General features: G+C 36.4%; 1 protein-coding gene and 1 long non-coding RNA gene across 3 annotated transcripts in view; one reads left to right on the top strand and one right to left on the bottom strand.

Moving 5' to 3' along the window:
* Nucleotides 1-9,450, bottom strand: part of efr3a (EFR3 homolog A) — a 44,559-nt gene extending 35,109 nt beyond the window's left edge. For both annotated transcript variants that reach the window (XM_079875346.1, XM_079875347.1), the window contains exon 1: nt 9,363-9,450. In XM_079875346.1, the coding sequence (XP_079731472.1) occupies nt 9,363-9,372 (10 nt within the window). In that variant the 5' untranslated portion in view covers nt 9,373-9,450. The remainder of the gene's footprint in view (nt 1-9,362) is intronic.
* A 267-nt stretch (nt 9,451-9,717) lies between these two features.
* LOC307161010 lies at nt 9,718-18,515 on the top strand. Its single transcript, XR_013821661.1, has 4 exons — nt 9,718-9,842; nt 16,939-17,015; nt 18,154-18,273; nt 18,376-18,515. It is a non-coding gene; the product is annotated as an uncharacterized lncRNA (long non-coding RNA).
* Nucleotides 18,516-22,070: the final 3,555 nt, after the last annotated feature.

Raw genomic sequence — 22,070 nt, 5'->3', positions numbered from 1 at the left:
TTTTGAAACACACAGTGAATGTTCTACCTTAGAAGGTTCCACTTGAGATTTTAATGACCACAGATGTGTGTGTGTGTGTGTGTGTGTGTGTGTGTGTGTGTTTTAGTGTGTATACCCAGCTTTCTGTTCTAATTTCAAACTGAAGACTATGATGTAAAATCCCATAATCCTTTACCATCCGACAGAGTACAGGTAGTGTCTTCACAAATACACTCTCCCAAACTCGCCGATACACACACTGTACTAAATTTACCGGCATGGGTCGATGGAGTGGAGGGTAGATAACAAAATATGCACAAGCTAGTCAATACGGAGAGAAAAAAGGGAGAGAGGAGAGAGCGAGAGAAACGGAAACCCTCTTATTTCTTGCTCCAATCCGACTGGTTTCTCATTTGAGAGAAATTCAACCATTTACACACTATACATGCGTAGTCTGCACATTTGCAGTGCACTTATGAGATCATTAGCCCAGTTACTATTTCCCATAACACAATGCAACTGTTTCTAAACTTATAGCTTTTAAAAATATGACTGACATCTGGGAACACTGCAGGCAGCGACAATTTAGTTTACTACAAACAATATCATGCGTGCCATACTGTGTATTGGTTATGTAAACAACATGAAGCGTGACATTTACTAAGGCAGTATGAAAATATGCTGTTTCAAACTAATTATCCCTTTTTTCTCTTTTTCATGGTTCTAATTAGTGTTCGACCAATTTTATTTATTTTTTTGAATTGCTGAAGCTGATATTTAAAGATTAATGTTGAAGGGTAGGAGACAAATAACTTTGATACATTTCAATGGTCAAAAAATGCTTGTTTTGCCGAAATATGAACGAATATTGTTCATCTAAAAAATAAATCTGATCAAAAATAAAAAAAGACTGATGAGAAAGAGAGACACTAACATAACATAAACTAGAAGGCTTTTTAAACTGCTCATTACCACCCTTAAAGTAATTTATCACATTTTATTGTAGTAACATGTTGTAGTTCCTTTACAGTAGTTTCTAGGCAACTATTTATCATAGAAAGATGTAGATTGTTTTTTATTAAAAAAAAGATATACACTGGCCTATAAGCATAATAATGAGGAGCCATCAATGGTCTAACCTTTATTTATGCTTTAACAAATGCCACAATTACAAGAACTATGGTACATTTTTATAAGGGCAAGTACAACGTAGAATCAAGAGCTTTAAAGTCTGGACCTTCAAATAGACCAAGGTATGTGTAAAATGTGTTCTGTTCTGATGATGAAGGATATTAGGAAAAACCTGGCTTTCTGATATCCAAAAAGATTACATACATCATTTTCATAAAAACCCGATGAAATGAAAACAGCATCTGTTACGAGTAGGAAATAAGCATTTTCTATAGAAGAAAATGTGGAGATGTGAATATACACAAGTCAAATTTGACTTCCCATGGCGGTTTGAAATACAAAAACTGATAGAATACACAGGTATGATCATCTGGAGCCTTAGATGATCATACCGGTGTATTCTATGCAAACAAGGAATTACTGTGTGTTAATTATTAATTAGCTGCAGTAACTTCGCATGTGCGTGTTATAAGTAAGCTACCATAAAAAAATAAAATAAAAATCTCAGGACTATGCTAAATGAAATAATAGTAGTAGTAGTAGAAGAGGATGAGTAGAAAAATATTGACAGAATTTAAATTTTTGGAAGAACTATCCCTGTAATTGAATCTAAATACAGTAGATGGGATAAAACATCTGGTTTTTAATCATGTTATTCTTAATAATACCACAAACACTGAAAAAAAGAGAGAATTTTAACTTTCGGCTGAAAATAGTTTTACAACCCTGAATTTTTACCCTGGTAGAGTAGACAATTTCAGAAAGGCTAGCAATAGCAAGGTAGCTTTAAAAGCATAAAATCCCACCCTCTCTTCAGAGCGTCTCCAAAGCCGGAACGTGCTGATGATGCGTGATGTCCAGCGAGCAGGGTGCGGGGAGGTATGGACATACATATGTTGACAAGCATGTAGGACAGTGCATCATTGCATTTGGACCGAATGCAATGATTGTACGAAATTTTTTTGGTCCTGAGATTTTCACAGTAGATATACATGTTTTAATATTTAGACTTTTTTTATTACTGATTGGTATCAGGATGTGAAGAGAGTTTCAACCAATATCCACCTTATTCCTACGCCCCATGACGCTTTGCGCGAATTATGGGTGTAACTTCCGTTAAGCTGTAAACAATCTGTAGCCGCGTTTCCATTAAAGATTTGCGCAAAACTTTTGCGATTTTTTCTATATATCATATATACATATTTCTATGTAGTCATCTACGTCAGGTGACCTGTAAATGCGCAAAAACTCTTTCCATTGCAGTTTTGCGAAATATTTCTTTTTCGAATTGCCTGAAAAACCACCTCATGCGAGCGTAAAAACTTTTTTGCGATAAATGGGAGTTTTTGCGAAATTGACGTGTTTCCATTGAGCGTATTTTCAATTCGCAATTTCAATTTGCGCAAATTTGAAGGGTAATGGAAACGCGGTTAGTGAAACGCTCGCTCTATGAACACATTTTTAATACATTAAAAAAGTGTCACATTGAGATGACATTAATCTACTCACCCTTCAACCATCGAACATTAAAAGGAAATTTAAAAGTGTAATACATCAACAAGATACTTTCAACAGACCAAATAACCCTAAAAGCGCGTAATATGTAGTAATATATCTGTATTATGTAACTTATGTTGCCTTAATCAAAAATGTTCATTAACTTCAGCATTACGTGATACTATTTCAAAGTGATTTCCGTCATTTTGACAGATTATAAATTGGATTTACCTGTGAAAACAAACCTGGAAAGAGACGTGAGGATCTGAGGAGAATAACGAGAGATTCTTCATGCATTCCAGTGAATTATTAATGGAATATATCATAAATTAAATTCGGAAGAACAAACCACAAATGTGCAGTATATGTTGTCCTTTTTCATATTTTTACAGCGGATTGCAAAGGGAAAAAAGAAAATAATCACGAGGAAAAGAAAGCAGCGATTGAAAAGGGCTCTTGCCATAGATATTCTTGTTATAACATGTCACGTTAAAATACCAAGTATAACGTTATTTTCATGATGTGTGAAAATAAATCATGAAGGAAAATTGACAGCTCATCCAGTTAAACTGACAGATCAGCTTTATTTGTAGGGCAACCTTATGATTTGAAATGATTCGTTTCAGCCTTTTTGAATGGAAGTTCCCCAAACCGGAAGAGCCACCCATAATTCAAAACGCAGTACGGTCGTCAGGAATAAGGTGGATAACAAAAAGTGTTTATAAAAAAAATAAAAAATTGCCTACCCTACCTTTAATTAGCGCTCCTTCAATGACACATTTTTGCAAAAGGTAAAACTCTTGTTGCCAAATAACATCACTACAAAATTATCACCGCAACAATCATACACATTCAGATGGACATTTTTTGTACATGGGTAACTACCACCTCTGTGAATAGGCCAAGAAGGCTGTTATCAGCCAATGACTTCAAAGTGGCCAAATATCGGCCTTGTCGATTGTTAATTCTAAACAAGGCTTTCCCCCCTAAAATTGTGCCATTTAAGACATTCTCAACAAACTGTTTAGCTGTATATTTCAATATTTATATAGATCATACATGCTTTCAAATGATCTGAAAGGAAGCAATCAAGGGCACACAGACAAAAAAACAAGCACACAAACACACCGATCGGACCTACCAGCATCAGCGTTCTCTGAGTCCATGTCTGTGTCTCTGTCTGCTCACAGGAACTGGGAGACAAAGGCTCTCTTTCTGTCTTACTATCGTTCTCTCTCTAGGTGCAGTACAGTGCAGTAAGTCTAACAATCTTCTATAACACACTCACATACACACGCACACACACGAGCATCTGCATGAGGACAGAGGGGTAAGCTGTATTTAATTCTGATGATGCTGATGTTTTGGCACACTGAATATTTCACTGCAGTGTCGACACAAGCATCTGTCCGAATAACGCCACCATGCACGCGCACACTCTTGACCAACACAAAACACACACGCCGCCGCTTTCCCTTGATGTTTTCCCTCACACAGAATCTTCACTAGCACGTCGTCCACTGCGCATATGAATGAGACACTGCTGAAAGGAAAGCGAGAAACACCCATACAAAACACATGACAGATCAAACACACACATCAAACTCTCTCACGCACTCAAAACGGCCAACGGAAGATCAAACTTTGCTTTGCGAATGGGCACATTATCATCTCAAAGAGAGAGAGAGAGAGAGAGAGAGAGAGAGTGTATTAAGATAAAGACCTTTGCTTTACAGGAATTATGTGTGAGAGAGAGGCTGGTCATTGTCCCATGCACACAGACACTTAAACTGTCAACCTAATGGCAAAAACACCCGAGTAAGTCTGTACGATTTGATCAATATTACAAAAAAACTTGACATCACAATTTTAACTGCAATATGAGAAACATTTAACATCTCATATTGCTGCTTAGATGTGTTATCTGAAAGAACAAAAAGGCATAAAATCACACTGAAACAGCAGTTCTCATGTTCAGCAGGGTGTGCAAACTGCAAACTAGCAAACAATGACTCCAAAGTCCGGTTTTGCCAGCGCTTTGCTGCCAACAGGAATTGTTAAGGGTGTGTAAACTCAAGTTGAAAAAATAATAATAATAATAATTCTCCTTTGTTTTAGCGATGAACAGTGTAGTTGACAAAAGTCAACTAGATTCCAGATTCCAAAAACTGCGCCTGAGTAAAGTCTCATTCACACCAAGAATAACGATAACTATAATGTCCACACCAGGGTCTGTTGTCAATCCGGGTTCACGACTCCACAGTTACGCTGCTGACGTGTTATTCTACATTGTTCCTCTGTGTCGAAATCCTTAGACATGTTTGCGAAGATTGTTTTGTTTACAGCGTGCGTCTGTAAACGAAGACTGTAAACGAAGCTCGGGCGCACCAGATAACACGTCAGCAGCGTCTTACGTCAGCAGCTCCTCTAACTGTGGAGTCGTGAACCTGGATTGACAACAGACCCAGAAGAGAATACAATGCTGAATAAAGTCGTAGTTTTTGTTATTTTTGGACCAAAATGTATTTTCGATGCTTCAAAACATTCTAACTAACCCACTGATGGCACATGGACTACTTTGATGATGTTTTTATTAGCTTTCTGGACATGGACAGTATACCGTACATACATTTTCAATGGAAGGACAGAAAGCTCTCGGACTAAATCTAAAATATCTTATACTGTGTTCCGAAGATGAACGGAGGTCTTACGGGCTTGGAACGACATGAGGGTGAGTCATTAATGACATCATTTTCATTTTTGGGTGAACTAACCCTTTAAGTGAACATCAACAGTTGAGAAAGAAATCACATGTGAATCAGTATAGTGCATTCGGTCTTAAAGTGAAAGCAGCCTAATAAACCGGGCGTCATCTGCATCATTAATGTTAATCAAATAACAAAAAAGAGAAAATCTCTCAGCTCTTGACTGAATCAATTTTGTGTCACTTTAATAAGAATAAATGTACATTTAATTTACACTGTGAAGTTATGCAGTTTTTTTATACATTTGATTATTTTATACAATTTATGTAGGCTAGTATTTCTTATTTCTAGTTTCTTGAAGTTTTTCAGGTAAGTCTATTTCTTTATTCTATTGTAGTTTGTTGTCCTATTGCTTGTAGTTAGTTTTTTTTTTTGTTCTTATTTTATCACTGACAGTTTACTTGTCTTCAGTAAGCTTGAATTTTTGTTGTGAGAAGTATTAGTTTTTTTGTGATATTAAAATTGGTCACAAGAATTATGAAATTTCAATGTATCAAAATGTTTGGTCATATCATCCACCCCTAGCCTGTGTGAAAGCAGCCTCATAGAACATTTACAGAATCTCTTTTCTCTCCATTTTCCTCTCTCATCCCATGTCAAGGATAAAGGGCTCGTCTTACAGGGTCCTGACTGCCCAGAAATAGACTGTGTGTGTGTGTGTGTGTGTGTGTGTGTGTGTGTGTGTGTGTGTGTCAGAGAAGAGAGGTTATCATAGTCCCTCTGAGGGGTGTGGGAGTTGTTTGTACTTCAGTGGAGAGGTCATCCTACTCTCAGATTGTGTGTGTGTCTGTGTGTGTGTGTGTGTGTGTGTGTGTGTGTGTGTGTGTGTGGTACTTCTCTGTGCAGAGCGTCAGCAGCAATAACCCTTAGGGGTGTCTGGTCTACTGCGTCAAACTACACATTACGCAATCTGAAGAAACAATGCAACACTAAACTATATCACAAATGGCAAACTAAATGGTACATAAAACTATATTTTACGCTAAATTAAATGTTGCAGACTACAATGTCATAATCACCAGGAAAAAATATGGCTAATTAGACAATGCCTAAAAACAGCCAAAATGAACCAACACCACCATTTCCAACTAAACAATACCAAAGGAATCTTGCAAGCTAACAACAAAACAAAACCACAAATGTTGGTAACACTGTACTAAGGCCTTATTTGTTAACATTAGTTAATGTATTAAATAACATGAACTAACTATGAACAAACTAATAAAAATGTTCATGAATTAGTTCACAGTGCATTAACTAATTAACATTTTTATCTTAAAAATGTATCATTAAAGACTTAGCCTGGTTTACACCAGACCGTTCTCAGTCGTAACTGAGAGTGGGTCTGGGGAAGCTTCATTCACATCCCATTTCAAAACGGGCATCACCAACGGACGTCGCTCAAATGCCTCTAGGTGCATTTGGATAGACCTAAAACCAATCAGAGCGATCGTCATCGTGTAAAGCCCGCCTCAACGTTTGTGATTGGTGCCAAGATTTGGAAAGATTGGAAATGGGCTTGAATAGGCTCTTGGCGTGACTGACTTGCAGAGCAAATCTAAATTTGCCGGAAGTTCCCAGGCTATTAAAGACTTAAAATGCTGTAGAAATATTGTTCATTGTTAGTTAACAAATTTAGGTAATTAATGTTAACAAATAAAACCTTATCGTCGTAACATGTTACCCAAATGTTAAAACCAACAACAGCAACCCCAATCAAACAACCCCCATCCAAACATGCAAATCGAAGCCAAAAATACGTCTTGCAAACTAATTAACACCAAAGCGTCGACCAATGGCAATCTAAATGGCACACAAAACTATACACTATGCTAAAACTAAACATCACAAACACCAAACAAAAAGCAGTCAATAAGGTAAACAACACCAAAACATTGAAACACAACAGTATGGCAACTTACTGTGTGCAATGGCTGTATTGTCTCAAATAAACATACGTTAGATTTAGCTTATACTGGTTACAAAACGTCAGATACATTTACAGTGGGAAGGACTACTTTATGTTATTTAAAGGAGTGGCTGTGACATTAAACATTAATGTATGTATTAGGGCTGTCAAACGATTAATCGCGATTAATCGCATCGAAAATAAAAGTTTGCTTTTACATAATACATGTGTGTGTACGGTGTATAATTATTTTCTATATATAAATACAGACACATGCATGTATATACTGTGTATATATATTTATATTATATATAATTTATATTATATATAAATATTTTATATATAAATAACACATTTTCTTAAATATATATATGCATGTGTGTGTATTTATATATAGAAAATAATTATACTCCGTACACAGACATAAATTATGTAAACACAAACTTTTATTTTGGATGCGATTAATCGTGATTAATCGTTTGACAGCCCTAGTATGTATATGAAAATACAGAAAGAAGTTGGTGTTGTAGCAACTTGCCAAGTTATTATAGAATTTAACTTGCGTGGTCACATCACATGTGAACATATATATTAGCTATTCAAACTGTACACATAATGTTTTCATCATTTGTGCATTTGACACAGAAAAAAACAAATATTGTAAACAACAACTATCTCATAAATGGCAACAACAACATTTGCCAAACAAAACACAAAATCTGCTGGAAACAGCAAACTAAACAACATCAAAGTCTCACACACACCAGAAAAAAAAAAAACACATACAGTATGGCAAATTAAACAATGATAAAAAAAAACATGCCAAACTAAACTTCTCATATACAACCATAAACTAAATAATACCGAAGCAATTTTGCAAGCTAATTTACAACAATATCAGCAGCACAATGGGTTGCAAAGTTTACAGAAACTTTCCAGGATTTTTGAAAATCTTCGGAAAGTTTTCCGGAAATTTACCGGAAATGTTCAGCCCCTTTGCAACCCTAGCCACAACACTGAAGTTAAGTCGGTTGCAACTTCCTGTTCACGGGGACTTGAACATTCTTATTTTTTTTAATGGAATATTGTAGTGTTTATGTTAAACACTATGTTTCACTAGTGTTTATTATAAATGATTGATCCATGTACATTGCACATCATTACTGTTTAAACACTGTTTCACTAGTGTTTATAAATGATTTATTCATGCACATCATTACTTTTTAAAAGCATGTGTCCTCTTTAATCATAACTTAACTTCCCTTCACTCTTATATCTCTTCTCTTTTCTGATGACATGTTTACTGGCGTGAGGGTGGGACGGCCTGTCACTCACATGACATCACAGCAATAGCAAACCATAACCATCCAATCAATTCCCAATGGACAAAATCAAGTCCCGCCCAACATTCTTTTCTCATTCGAGTAGCCGTTTCACTCAAAATACGTCACAATAAGGTAAGAAAGGAATATTATAACTTCTGTTTCCTGACAACTTTTATAAAAACTATAATAGGGTCTCCTCTGATACTAAAATAACACTGAAGAATGAAGCACAACAATGTCTCTTGGCTGCAGGAGATTTTCATTAGCTTTTCAGAAACACTACAATCACAGACATCCAAATACATTATGTAAGATACATTATGTTGAACCCGCTGAGTAGGAATTTTGTGCTGACACTAAATCACATGCCAGTGCCACCTGCTGTCAAGGTATATGGCATCAATGCCAACACCTCAACTGACTCTGACAGGAGTCACTGTCCTGCACGGGATCATGGGTAAAATAAACTGCAATGCCAATGACCGTGGGAACTCTGGGAAAACCATGGTACTGAATGATTAGCATATTCATGTACCTTGGTAAGAGAACCAAAACCATAGCAATTTTTTTGTGCTTTTCTGTTAATACAAAAGTAGCAGGGAAGAGCTGAGATCAGCAGAACCCCAGTAATGACACTGATTTATTCTCACATACACACTGCAGCAAAACATTTGCAGCATAAACCGTTTTAAGTGAATGACAGAGGACAGAGGACAGAGGGTCGAGGCTGTGACCGGCGAGGGTTCGGCTTCTTACCGGCAGGCATTCCTCCAGTCGGTTCCGTCCAACCCGCGTCCGAAGCACTGCGTCTGGATCAGATCAGCTTGGAAGGGGGGTTGGCTTCGACATATGGATAGGAGCACGGCTGGATCACACACATACAAACACACACAAGCACAGATATACGGATTAAACGAATCCGATCAGAACCCCTCAACAATACCTACCTTAAACTGACGGCTACGAGCACACATTATCAAACATGGCGGAACTGTGTCTGTGTTGTCAAGAATTAAAGAAGTAAAGAAAGGGAGTTGTGTGTGAATACCTGTAGATGCAGATTAAGCGCAACACATCCGCGTTTCCTGCTTCACATTCCGCGTGACGTCGGGGCACGCCAACACGGAAGTGACAGTCGAGAGCGGAGAGGAGCTATGAGAGCGCGCGCAGCGCACGCGTCGAGGTTGAGAAAAAAAAAAACACAGCCACGCTTCAGGGAATCACAAAGTGGAACAGGTGGGTAAAATAGAAAACTTGTTTATTTTATTTTATTTCATTATAAAAACAAGTCTCTGGACGGTTGTGTGAATTTTATCTGCTCCCTCATCCAGCTTCTAAAATTAATAAACACGACAATCTCAGTTGCGTTTGATTTAGGTTAATGGACTGCTAAAATGTGTGTGTGTGTGTGTGTGTGTGTGTGTGTGTGTGTGTGTGTGTGTGTGTGTGTCTCATTAAAAGATATATTAACTCTCAGAGTTTTGCATGGCATGTGAGCAGAATATCGCTTTCAATTTCTTAAAGGAATCGCTCAACCAAAAATGAAATTGCTAATATCATTTAGCCTACTCATTAATGAATAGGCTAATGACTTTGTTTGTTCTATGGCTCTTTACCAGAGAATTTTTTAAGGCTATTACTTATTTGTTTTTTTTCTTCCCCCATCTTCCCCCAATGTATATATACCATTCATGTATAAAGATAAATGTATAATTAATATTATAAATATGTGTTAAATATTATTTGGACATGTTACATTAATTGTTTATGTTACATAATTATTTTTCTTCTCACAATAGTACTGTACTGTTGAATGTATTATATATTTCTTTATTTTAATCAAGATATTTATTTATTCATTTAATTTTTTTAAATTATTTATTTACTTAATTTTTAAAGTTTGTTTTTCCTTTTTTTTCTAAATGTTTCCACTGTTCTGCTATACCTTGTGACCTATTTTTGCTGATATTCCAATTCCTCTGAGGATAAGAAAAAGATCGAAATTTAAATCATTATTCACAAAAGATCTTTACATAAGTACTTGAGCTTCTTTGGTCTGTTTATGTGAGTTCATGACAGAAGATTCGTTAACCAATCATTCTTTTGAGTCAGACATGCATACATAATTCAAGTCTTCATAATTTCTCCTTTTGTGTTCCACAGAAGAACAAATGCATAATATAGGTTTGAAATAACATGAGGTGTAAGTAAATAATGACAATTTTAATTATTGGGTGAACGATTTTTTTAATATAAAAACCTGTGGCCTGACCAATTAAAACTTCAGAGCACATGTACCCAGAAAAAAAATAACAACTTCATATTGGAAAACCCTTTGTAATAATTTAAGAGTATTACTGATGGATTTAAGGGGTTTGTTGCAACTGGTTGTTGATATATTTGTTGTTACAAAAGCCTACCGTTTCATTACGACAGAATCCAATCATTTACAGTGGTCATAATAAATAATAATACAAAGCTCAGTAATGTCTGCCTCTGTCAGACCTGCCATGTATAACCGGATTATTTTAGGATAAGCTGAAACCATCCAGTCAAACAGCCAAAGCTATGATGACCTGAGAGAGAGAGAGAGAGAGAGAGAGAGAGAGAGAGAGAGAGAGAGAGAGAGAGAGAGAGAGAGAGAGAGAGAGAGAGAGAGAGAGAGAGAGAGAGAGAGAGAGAGAGAGAGAGAGAGAGAGAGAGAGAGAGAGAGAGAGACAGGTATTTATGAGTGTATTAAGATAAAGACCTTTGCTTTACAGGAATTATGTGTGATTAAGCTCCATTTTATCTAAGCATCTGTTAAACACTATAAACACATACCAAAAGTTCAACACAATGTGCTAAAGTTGCACAAACTTGATGCATAGCTGAGATCCAAATGCAAACATTTGCATAATTATTACTGAAATGCTGGCCAAATAATCCTATTTCACCAATAATCTCCATCATGTGTGGTTATTTCTCTCTGTGGTCACACACACATGCACACATTTTCTGCCTCATTGATATTGGTGGTTTAATGAAGCTTGACAGTTTGGGCAGTTTGATTGATTGAGTAATGGAGTAGCTGTGTACAGCTTGTATTGCCAGTCAATCAGTAAAGTGCTGTAGTTATTAGATAAAACATTCTTCATTAATGGTGAGGCATTAATGGTGAGTTAATGGTGAGTCTTGGGGTCAAGTTCAGCATGGAAGAGGGGGTCTTGGTCTTAGTTTAGCTCCTGCATGGCACAAAGCAGCCCCAGTTCAAAGGAGGAAGCTGGTAGTCAATGAGGTGCAAAAGCAGGAGGAGAGGATGAGGTGTATGAAAGCCATTTCCCAGGCCAAGCAGGGAGAATGGATGAGATGGGAGAGTGTGGAACAACGCAAGATTGGCTGGCAAGACCTATGGTCAATGGAACAGAGTAGGATCAGTTTCCTCATCAGGTCAACATATGATGTTCTCCCATCACCACAGAACCTAAACCTCTGGGTAGGAGAGGATCCCTCATTTTGTGTTCATCACCTGCAACATTAAGGAACATTTTGACAGGATGTAAGGTGGCTCTTAGCCAAGGGCGGTTTACTTGGCGCCATGACCAGGTGCTGCAATGTTTGGCCTTAGCATTGGAAGACAAGCATAACATGACCAATAAGTTTCCACCTGTTCTATCAAAACATTACACACAAAAGACAACATTCCTCCGCCCAGGAGAGCAACCACCAAGAAAAGGTGTTAAAACCAATCCTCGCCCAGGACAACTGGAAGCTGCTTATTTTGATCAACGGCTTATTTTTCCACCTGAGATTGCCACCTCTAACCTTCGGCCAGATATTTTCTTGTGGGCTGGATCAGCACGCCTTGTTCACCTGATAGAGTTAACAGTGCCATGGGAGGATGCTGTAGATGAGGCGTATGAGAGGAAGAAACTGCGGTATGCTCAACTAGCCATTGAAGCGAAACAGCGACAATGGAGAGTCCGAGTTTACCCAGTGGAAGTGGGTTGTCGAGGATTTGTGGCACACTCTACAACCCGGTTTCTGAGAGACGTCGGATTCAGTGGCCAAGAGTTGCGTCGCACAGTGAAGAACTTATCTGAAGCAGCAGAGAGGAGCAGCAACTGGCTGTGGTTGAGACGGAAAGATTCTGGCTGGGGATCTCAAGCCCAATAGAAAGAAAGAAACACTGATGTACAGATAAGTAAGCTGGGCTGAGTTGAGTGGGGGGCGGAGGGGGGTGATGCTGGGACGCCAGAATCACCGTCGAGCCTTCTTGAGGTGTCGTGGGCTAGTCGACGAAACACTGAGGATGGAAGGTGCCCACTTGAAGACCCCAGAGATGTACTCTACTTACCTCAATCCAGACGGTTGTCATGCTGATGCACTGGGCAGGCCGCACTGTGGTCGATCCCCAGAGCCAGCATCACAGCCGCTGTGTGTGCTGATGTGCCAGGGAGGCAAAATAAGCTGATCCCTGGAGCCAGCATTACACTTCAGCCATTAACACCAGACAGAAGGATATCTACATCATTTGGAAGGAAACGTAAAAGGATGGAGACACATATGGATCACATTAGTTTACTGTAAAGCTACGTCTTAGTTGGTGCTTATCTTGGCGAGAGCCGAGTTCAAATTAGCATGAAGTTTTAACTACTCTCGTGTAATGGAAATCATGAATATTCAATGCACACACATGCATTGCAGTGATTGCTTCTTAAACACTTTCCTTTGCATATATGCATGGTAACCTAAAATATTGATGTTAAATAATTAAGTTAATGGATATATTATTTGCAGGCTACCCACATATTTACAGACAAACCCACACATACTCATTGTTCATCCTCATTATTCATCATTCTCTTAATCAATCTGAAGATAGTAATTTAATACACTTCAATTTGTGTTAATTTCAAACTTTTATATGGGGACTTCCAATGTGGAAATAAATATGGAAAATTTTCTTGATTTGATGAAATTGCAAATTGTTTCTTTGACTGGAAAGCTTGTTTGTAGCAACTAAACATAAGTAAACTTGGACACTCTAAACTCACTTGTATGATTTTCTATGAAGTAAATATTATGAAGAATGTTCAGGAATATTCAGTGTTTAACAACTTAAACATTGGTCTGTTTTATGGTATGGCTTCAGACATTTTGGAAATGTTTTGCACGAGTAATACTTGCACAGACTACTTTTTGGGGTTTCGTTTCTTTTATTGACAGTCTGTGGTGACCAGTCACGTTTATCGTATAGAGAGAAGAAGCATCCGTTTGTCTATGGAAGAAGTAAGGTTTGCAATGACTTGAGGATGTGTAAATGAAGACAGAATTTTAATTTTTGGACTAGCAATGTATATTTTATGTGACATGATATAGCCTATATTATATGCTGTTATTTCCCATCAACATTGATTTTATATATGCTTTGAAAACATGCAGATTTAATTTTTCAACCTATAAAGTGAGTCAATCTGTTTCACCCATTATTTACATACTTACACTACATGCCCACCTTTAAGGATTTCCACTTTTCCACCTTCAAGCTTCACACTGAGCTTCAGATCAATGTTGACCCATAGAACAACTGTTTTTGTGTGAAAGAAACAGACAGTTTGATTTTTTTCTCTCCAGAGGGGGTTTGACATTTTTCACAAACTCTAGCATTTGGACCCAATGTCTATTCAGTGGTCTTCGGACAGAATTGATTTATGGATTGCATAATAAACACACAAATGGTATTTGCAATTGAGAGTGACTTCAGAATATTCTCTCAAACTCCCGACAAGATAAAAAAATAATAAAAAAAATCGAACTCCTACGCGATGATTCAATTGATTTTATATAAAAATAAAGCTGAAAGACTGGGCATTTTATTTTTATAAAATGCCTAAGAAGCGCCCACAGATATTATTATGTTTCTGAGAGATCAGATCACTCTGTCAGAGCAGATTTCAAAGAATGAAGATCATGAAAGACATGTTGCTGGCTGGAACATTTTGTATTGATTGGGTATTTATGTAATATTTATAGTTAGCTGTGTGCAACATAAAATGTTGCTTATTGATATTTCTTTCATACTAACCATAAGATTTGTTTAGGAATATTTTCTTAGCAGATGCTTTCTCAGAAGGCTTTATAGAAAATGCATATAAGTGGCAACTACTAGGACAGGTAGCGAACAACGCAAGAAGACAACTAAACAGGTCAACTAAATTTAGACCAAATTTAGACCCCCCAATGCCCCCCCCCCCCCCCCCCCCGTGCTTGGAATAATAACAAGATCATGATGTAGGAAAGACAGAACCTGTCAGGAAACACTAGTAGTCATTAAGAATGAGTCAATGGGTCTTGTAATGTGACTGTAGAGCAGCTCTATGGGGGAGGACGAGCACTTTCGAGGTAGAGCTCTTATGATGAGGCAGTCAGATGCTTCAGAGCTGAATGCAGTTGAGCAGAAATAGAAATGTGAATTGTATAGCTGCGTGTTAGTTTAATGGACTGGAATGTGTGAAGATGCAGGATCAGTTTGAAATCAAGCAGGAATACAGCGAACTGAATTTCTGAGAGCTCAACTCGGCACTCTGAAATTGTCATTGGTCAATTGATGCCTGCGGTTGCTTTTTTTGACATCCTTGTTATGAATTATTGGCTAATGAGGTGTACACTAATGTGCTAAAACATTATGACCTCCTGCCTGTTTTTAACCCACTGAGGTATGGACTCTACAAGACCCCTGAAGGTGTCTTGTAGGATCTGTCACCAAGACGTTTCGAGAAATGATAGGTGAATAACACTGATGTTGAAGCACCTCACCCTGGTTCTAAGCCTAAACTTGACATAAACTGTAAACTTGTCCCTCAAATCTGAATCCAGGATCATGTGGTACTTTGTGAAATTACGTTCACCATTCCTGGTCTTTTTGTGCAGAATACTTTAGTGTATGCTCACAGAATGCTTGCCTTCGGAATATTTCATTAAAATGTCAAAACATTTTCAAGGTCTAATCTGGATAAAACAATGACCTATCCCTTGAATATCATCATATATCACCGTAGACAATGACGGGGACAAGTCGCCCCAAAACATTGAAATGGCCAAATTGTGCCCCCAATATTCAATATTTTTGATGCTGCTCTACTGTACTTAATTATGCACTACTTTGTTTGATGAAGGAGAAAAGGAAAAAAATTTAAGTTACAATTTTTGTCTGGTCTGCCTAAGTGGTCTAACAGCGCAATGTCAAAATGACTGAGATGAAATCATATCCAATCAAATCAAATCAAATCAAATCAAATCAAATCAAAGAAGGCGGGCCTTATTGTTCACAAAAGTTATTGTCCACCCTCAGTGTTCAAGAATGGTTACGGCCTTATTGTGGAAGATTATAAACAAGGTTTCATGTTCACTTTAAGAAAATGTATGTTTTGTTATTATTTATTAAATGTTTGAGATTGAGGTCTAAAATACTCCCATTCAATTTAATAGTTCTAGTATAATTCTTAATTTTTACTTAATATTTACTTTGACTCAGACACTTTAGATTTAAACAACACTGTTAGATTAATATTTTCTCGGGAAGTGGCGAGGTGTTGTGTGCAATATTAACAAACAACACAACTTGAAACTCCTTCTTTCAAACAATTAATTAAAAACCACAGGACAATTGAATCCCAAGTAAGCTTCAGTAAAAATAACTGATCTATGAATGATTAAAAACCATATGCAATTAACTTGAGCTGACAAAAAGGAATTATCGTCTGCCTGTGTGAAAAGTGGGGGATTTATCAGTCTGGCTCTGGGTTTACATTGTGCAAAATGTTTCAAAGCTATGAGAATGAGATGCAGTTTTCCTAAAGCATTATACATGTACTTGTGGAACTGTCAATCATATTTCGTGCCAATGGAAAAGATTTTGAACATTATTAAGAAGGGAACAACTGTATAGGTTTTGTGCAGCCATCAGCCTTTGAATAAAATAAGCTAAAAGTACTTGGATACTCTGAGCGAACAGGAACATTTCAGTAATAGACTGCAGCAGTGGAGAGAACAGATTGGTCACTTTACCTTTTAACCTTAAAGAAACAATTTGACAAAATTGTTCTATTCAGAAAAAGAAGATTTCTCTTCTGCAATAGGTCAGTTATGTCACATTAGACTTATTACGTCTCCATAAAGTCTCAGAGTAGTAGTAGTAGTAGTGGTAGTGAGGTAATGCATACATGAATATTAATGTGACACATTTGCCCCTCTGTTCTTTCATCCTTTTGTTTAAAACAGGGTGTAATTTCACCAAACCAAATTGCAAAAATAATGTTTCAAGTGTGTTTTTTTTTTTTTTATACAATAGGTGACCCTCTAACTGAAACTGAACCCAGGACATGGAAACTGAAGATACCCTCCAGAGCATTTCCTCATTTCCCAATGGTAACACTTCTTTTTCAGATCTATTGTTATTTGCTGTTATTACATACCTTTTATTATATTTGTGTCAAATTAGTGGTAACCACCATTAAAATGCTGCATTACCTATATTAATACTCTAAAACAATGTCCAAATAGCTATTTGACTTTTGATAACATTTTTCCCACTGTCATGGCCTAGATGGCGTCAGTCAAAAGAAAAAGTAATTGCAGAAGCAGAGCATGAGATAGATGATTTTAAACAGACTATTCTTTTCTTTGTTAAAAAGGGAAAAAAATACTGCGTGTGTGTGGATGTTAAAGAAAATACATTAGGGTCAGTTTCGATTTTTATGAAAGTTATACAGTAGCTTTAATATTTTATCGGATTACTGTAAAAAATGTAAGTACAATCAACTTGGATGTTTAAGTAATTTCAACTTAAATTACATTAAACTGACTTTAAAAAAAAATGAGGAGTTGGTATTTTTTCCCCCATATTATGGAAGTCAATGGGGTCCATCAACTTTTTGGTTACCCATATTCTTCAAAATATCTTCTTTTGTGTTCAGCATAAAAAATAAATTCATATATATTTGGAACAACTTGAGGGTGAGTAACTAATGACAGAATTTTTTTTTTCTTTTTTTGGGTGAACTATCCCTTTAAAATCATAAATGCTGTTATTTTGAACTTTCTATTCATCAAAGAATCCTGAAAAAAAGTTTCCACAAAAATATTAAGCAGCACAACTATTTTCAACATTGATAACGATAATAAATGTTTCTTGAATGATTTCTGAGGGATCTTTTGACACTGAAATAAGTAATGATGCTGAAAATTCAGATTTGCATTGCAGGAATAAATGTTTTTTATAGGAATAAAGTGTTTTACTGTATTTTGATCAAATAACTGCAGCCTTGCTGAGGATGAGAGACTTATTTCAAAAATCATTTAAAAAATCTTACCGACCACAAACATTTGAACACTAGTGCCTTCAAATTTAAATCTTATTATATTCTTTTTCATTTTTCAGTTTAGTATCTGCTACAGGGTTATGAACAGAACATATTTGATATGGAGGGTTTTCATTATTTATAGTAAGTGTACTCTCTTTCTTCCTGTGAAACACTGCCACTGTCTCTTTCTCTCTCACACACAGAATGTTGGCTTCCTCTGAAAGGGGAATTCAAAATAAGAGTGAAAAAGCCGAAATGAAAGAAAGATGTTCATGGAAATGGAGCTATAAAAAGAGAAAGAGAAACTATTAATTATGAAGCAGGTGAGAGAGACGCAGAAACTGGTAGATACTGTATGTGTATTTAATTACAGCTCTGTCTGTGTTTTTCTTGCTTGCTTTCCTACTTCTTCACGTCTCTCATAGTAACGGCAGAATGTGTGAACAGCGCTGGACTCTAGGGCTGAATTTAATGGATCACTCCCACAGTTCTGGAACCTAAAACATCAACAGCAGAATGAGCTGACAGGTGGCTGAATCCAACACACATACACACACAACACACATGCAAGCAGCACAAGACAGCATGGAAGCAGAAATGTGGGTGGGATTATGGGAATTTAAGTTTCTAACAACTATTTTGTTTCTTCCTCTCGGCTTCTTTTAGTTTCTTATTTATTAGGTGACCTTAAACCTTGTTAGAAATCAAAGAACATATCATGTTCAAATGTTGATTTACTTTCAAGATTGTATAACTTGCTGACTTATTCTCCTCAATGAAATTACTGACAATAATTCAATTATTTGAATTTAAAACATACTAATGGTGCATTATTAAATTCACTAAAAATGTTTCTTGAAGAAGAAAAATATAGGAGAAAATGATTGATTCAAATAATCCATCAGAAGTGACCAAAAGTTTTATACAAGTAGATTTGTAAAATTAGAGTCATATTGAGTAAAGTGATTATGATGATAATTTTTTTTTTTAAGCCTTTTTAGTTCGATGTTTATTACTGTTCAAAAGTTTGGTGTTGGTAAGATTTTTTTTTATATTAAGTCTCTTAAGCTGCATTTATTTGATCAAAAAATGCAGTAAAACAGTATTATTGTGCAATATTGTTACAGTATATAATAACTGTTTTCAATATGAATATATTTGAAAAATGTAATTTATTCGTGTTATGCAAACCTGTATTTTCAGCACAATTACTCCAGTCTTCAGTGTCACATGATCCTTCAGAAATCATTCTAATATTCTGATTTGCTGCTCAATAAACATTTCTGATTATTATCAATTTTGAAAACAGTTGTTCTGCTTAATATTTTTGTGAAAACAGTGAAAAAAGATTTTCTTCAGGATTCTTTGGTGAATAGAATGTTCAAAAGAACAGCATTTATTGTATTACACATTATAAGACATTATAAATGAAATTACTGTCACTTTTTTTGTGTGTGTGTGTGTGTGCTTCTCTCTACCGCCTCCTGCTGTCCTGTGTTGTTTGGGGTAGAGAGATGAAGGTGACCTGAAAGAGACCTGACAGCAAATTCATGAAGGTTTGTGGCAAAAGCTAAGCTGCTTTGTGGGGTTTTGCATTTGTGTGTATGTGACCAGAGAGACACAAAGACATTAAGGAGAGTGAATTAAACTATGACCAACCATTTAATTTTAAACACCCCAACCATGATAAACACAAATTAAGCCCAGACACCTGGTCTTTCCAGGCGGAGATTCTATAATTACGCAAATGTGTCTGCTGAATATAGAATGTCCTTCATGCCTATCTGAGCTGAAACACTCTAAGCAGAGACACTGTGTGTGTGTGTGTGTGGTAGGTAATGCTTTTCCTGCAGAAGTGCTAATGTATTTTCTGTGTCTTTTTTCCAATGGCTATTTTAGTGAAGGTTTCCTCTTTGCTATGTTTCAGTTGGCGTGGTGTGTCTGGATGTGTGTGTTCCGATTCATCGGGGCCTCCTTTTCTTTCTGCCTCCCTTTTCCTTGATCTCCTCAGTCACTTATTCACCAGACAGCTTGATGAAGGGAGAGAGAGCGACGGACAGAGAGATAATTGTGTGTCATGTCAGTGATGTCTTTTTTTAGCATTGAGCCATGATCTCAGCCAATAATTGGTGTAATCAAGTCGCTTTAACATGCACAGGTGAATCTGAGAATGAGTGGCTTGTTCCACTCCCTAATTCCCTATCCATCTTTTTCCTAAATGAGCCTACTGTGTTTTAGATTATGGGAGGCATTTCTGGTTTGGGGAAGTTCCACTCAAAAAGACTGAAACAAATCATTTCAAGTCATAAGGTTGCGCTACAAATAATCCTAATCTGTAATTTTGACTAAATCAGCTGTAAAATTTACTTCATGTTCTATTTTCAGATCTCAGGAGGATAACGAAATGCTTGGTATTTTATGGTATAAAGAATAACTATGGCAAGAGTTCTTTTCAGTCACTGCATTCTTTTCTAACTGATTATTTTCTTTTTCCCCATTTGTATTCTGCTGTAAACGTATGAAAAAAGACAACATATACACGTTTGTTGTCCGCTCTCCCGATTTATTTTACGATATATCTCATGAATGATTTACTGGAATGCACTAAGAATCTCTTGTTTTTCTCCACAAATCCTCACGTCTATTTCCAGGTTTGTTTTCAAACAGATGCTTATAAATGTAATCGTCTCCACTTTTGACTTCTAATCCCTATTAGCAGTGTTTGAATGTTTCTGTGGCAGGTAAATGCAATATTTCAAAATGATGGAAAATACTTTAGTTCCAGTTAATGAACATCTATGCTTAAGGCAACATATGTTACATAATACATAAATGCACTGACCTGCCAAAAAAAATAAGTTGCTGTTTGGATTTAAATAGGCAAATGCTTAAGAGTCTACGAATGGATCATTACTGTAGTGATTATTATGTTTCTAGCATGTTATATGTAAACAGTTCTTCTAACCCTAATTGATGGAGTGTGTAGCTTTTCATTTCTTAAACAGCCATGTAGGAAAACACATCATGGCCATAATCATCAGGCTGAAATTGTGAAAGAATGGTCCAGACCTTAAATTCATTGAAAGTCTTTGGAGTAAACTTTACAGAGTGCTCGACTTTTGCATTGTCAATACAAGATCTTGACCAAAAATTGATGCACCTCTTGATGTAAAAAAATGTTGTGATGTTATTTCCATCAAGAGGTGCATCAATCAGCAATTGATTGGATGGTTGCATGGTTGGGGTTTGCTTTTGCTGTGATGTCATGTCATGTGATTGACCGATTGTCTCGCCCTTACGCCAGTAAACACGTAATCAGAGAAGAGATGTCCCTGCAAGAGGGAGGGCAATTTATTTTGATTAAAGATTACAAGGGCTCATGAATTTTTTTAAAAAAGTGCACCGTTAAATCATTTATAATAAATACTGCAATAGATTTCATTGTGAATTTGAAATTATGCTGGTATTTATCATTTACACTATACAGTGCTCCATTCACTTCCATTAATCTTCAGTACCCAGATTTAAGTTTGCTGAATTCTAACATTTGACCAATCTACTGTAAACATAACAGATTAACCTCTGTATAAACTTAAAAGCTTCAGAGTTTTATGCAATTTATTTGCTCAAAGCCTAATGTGACAGCAGCTTAAAGAGATAGTTCAGCCATAAATGAAACTTACTGAACCTCATTTTATTCCAAACCTGTATGATTTTTTTCCCCCAACTATCTTCACAAAGAAGATATTTTGAAAATTGTCTGTTTTTGTTGTTGTTGTTTTTTTGTTTTTACAGTGAAAGTCAATGTTTTGGAACTAACAATCTCCTAAATATGTTTTATGTGTTCTGCAGAAGATGAAAAATCATACAAGTTTGGACATTATGTGTTTCATTTTTGGGTGAACATATATGTTGTTTACCACAGAGATGTTAGGAAATATGTGCTTCATCTGCAGTTTTTTTAATTTTTTTATTTAAAGTCTAAGAATACCGAAGGCTTACTTTTAGGGGTAGTGATAAGATTTGGGTTAGTCTGGAGTGGACTGATTCATATTTAACTAAACTGTGAAGCACAGTGTGAGAGAGATCTGACTTTTGCTCCTCAATGGGATCATTTCAA

The sequence above is a fragment of the Squalius cephalus genome (genome assembly GCF_949319135.1).
Source record: "Squalius cephalus genome assembly, chromosome: 7".
Lineage (NCBI taxonomy): Eukaryota > Metazoa > Chordata > Actinopteri > Cypriniformes > Leuciscidae > Squalius > Squalius cephalus.
Note: the sequence above shows the minus strand (reverse complement) of the source record. Positions and strands in the feature narration are given on the sequence as shown.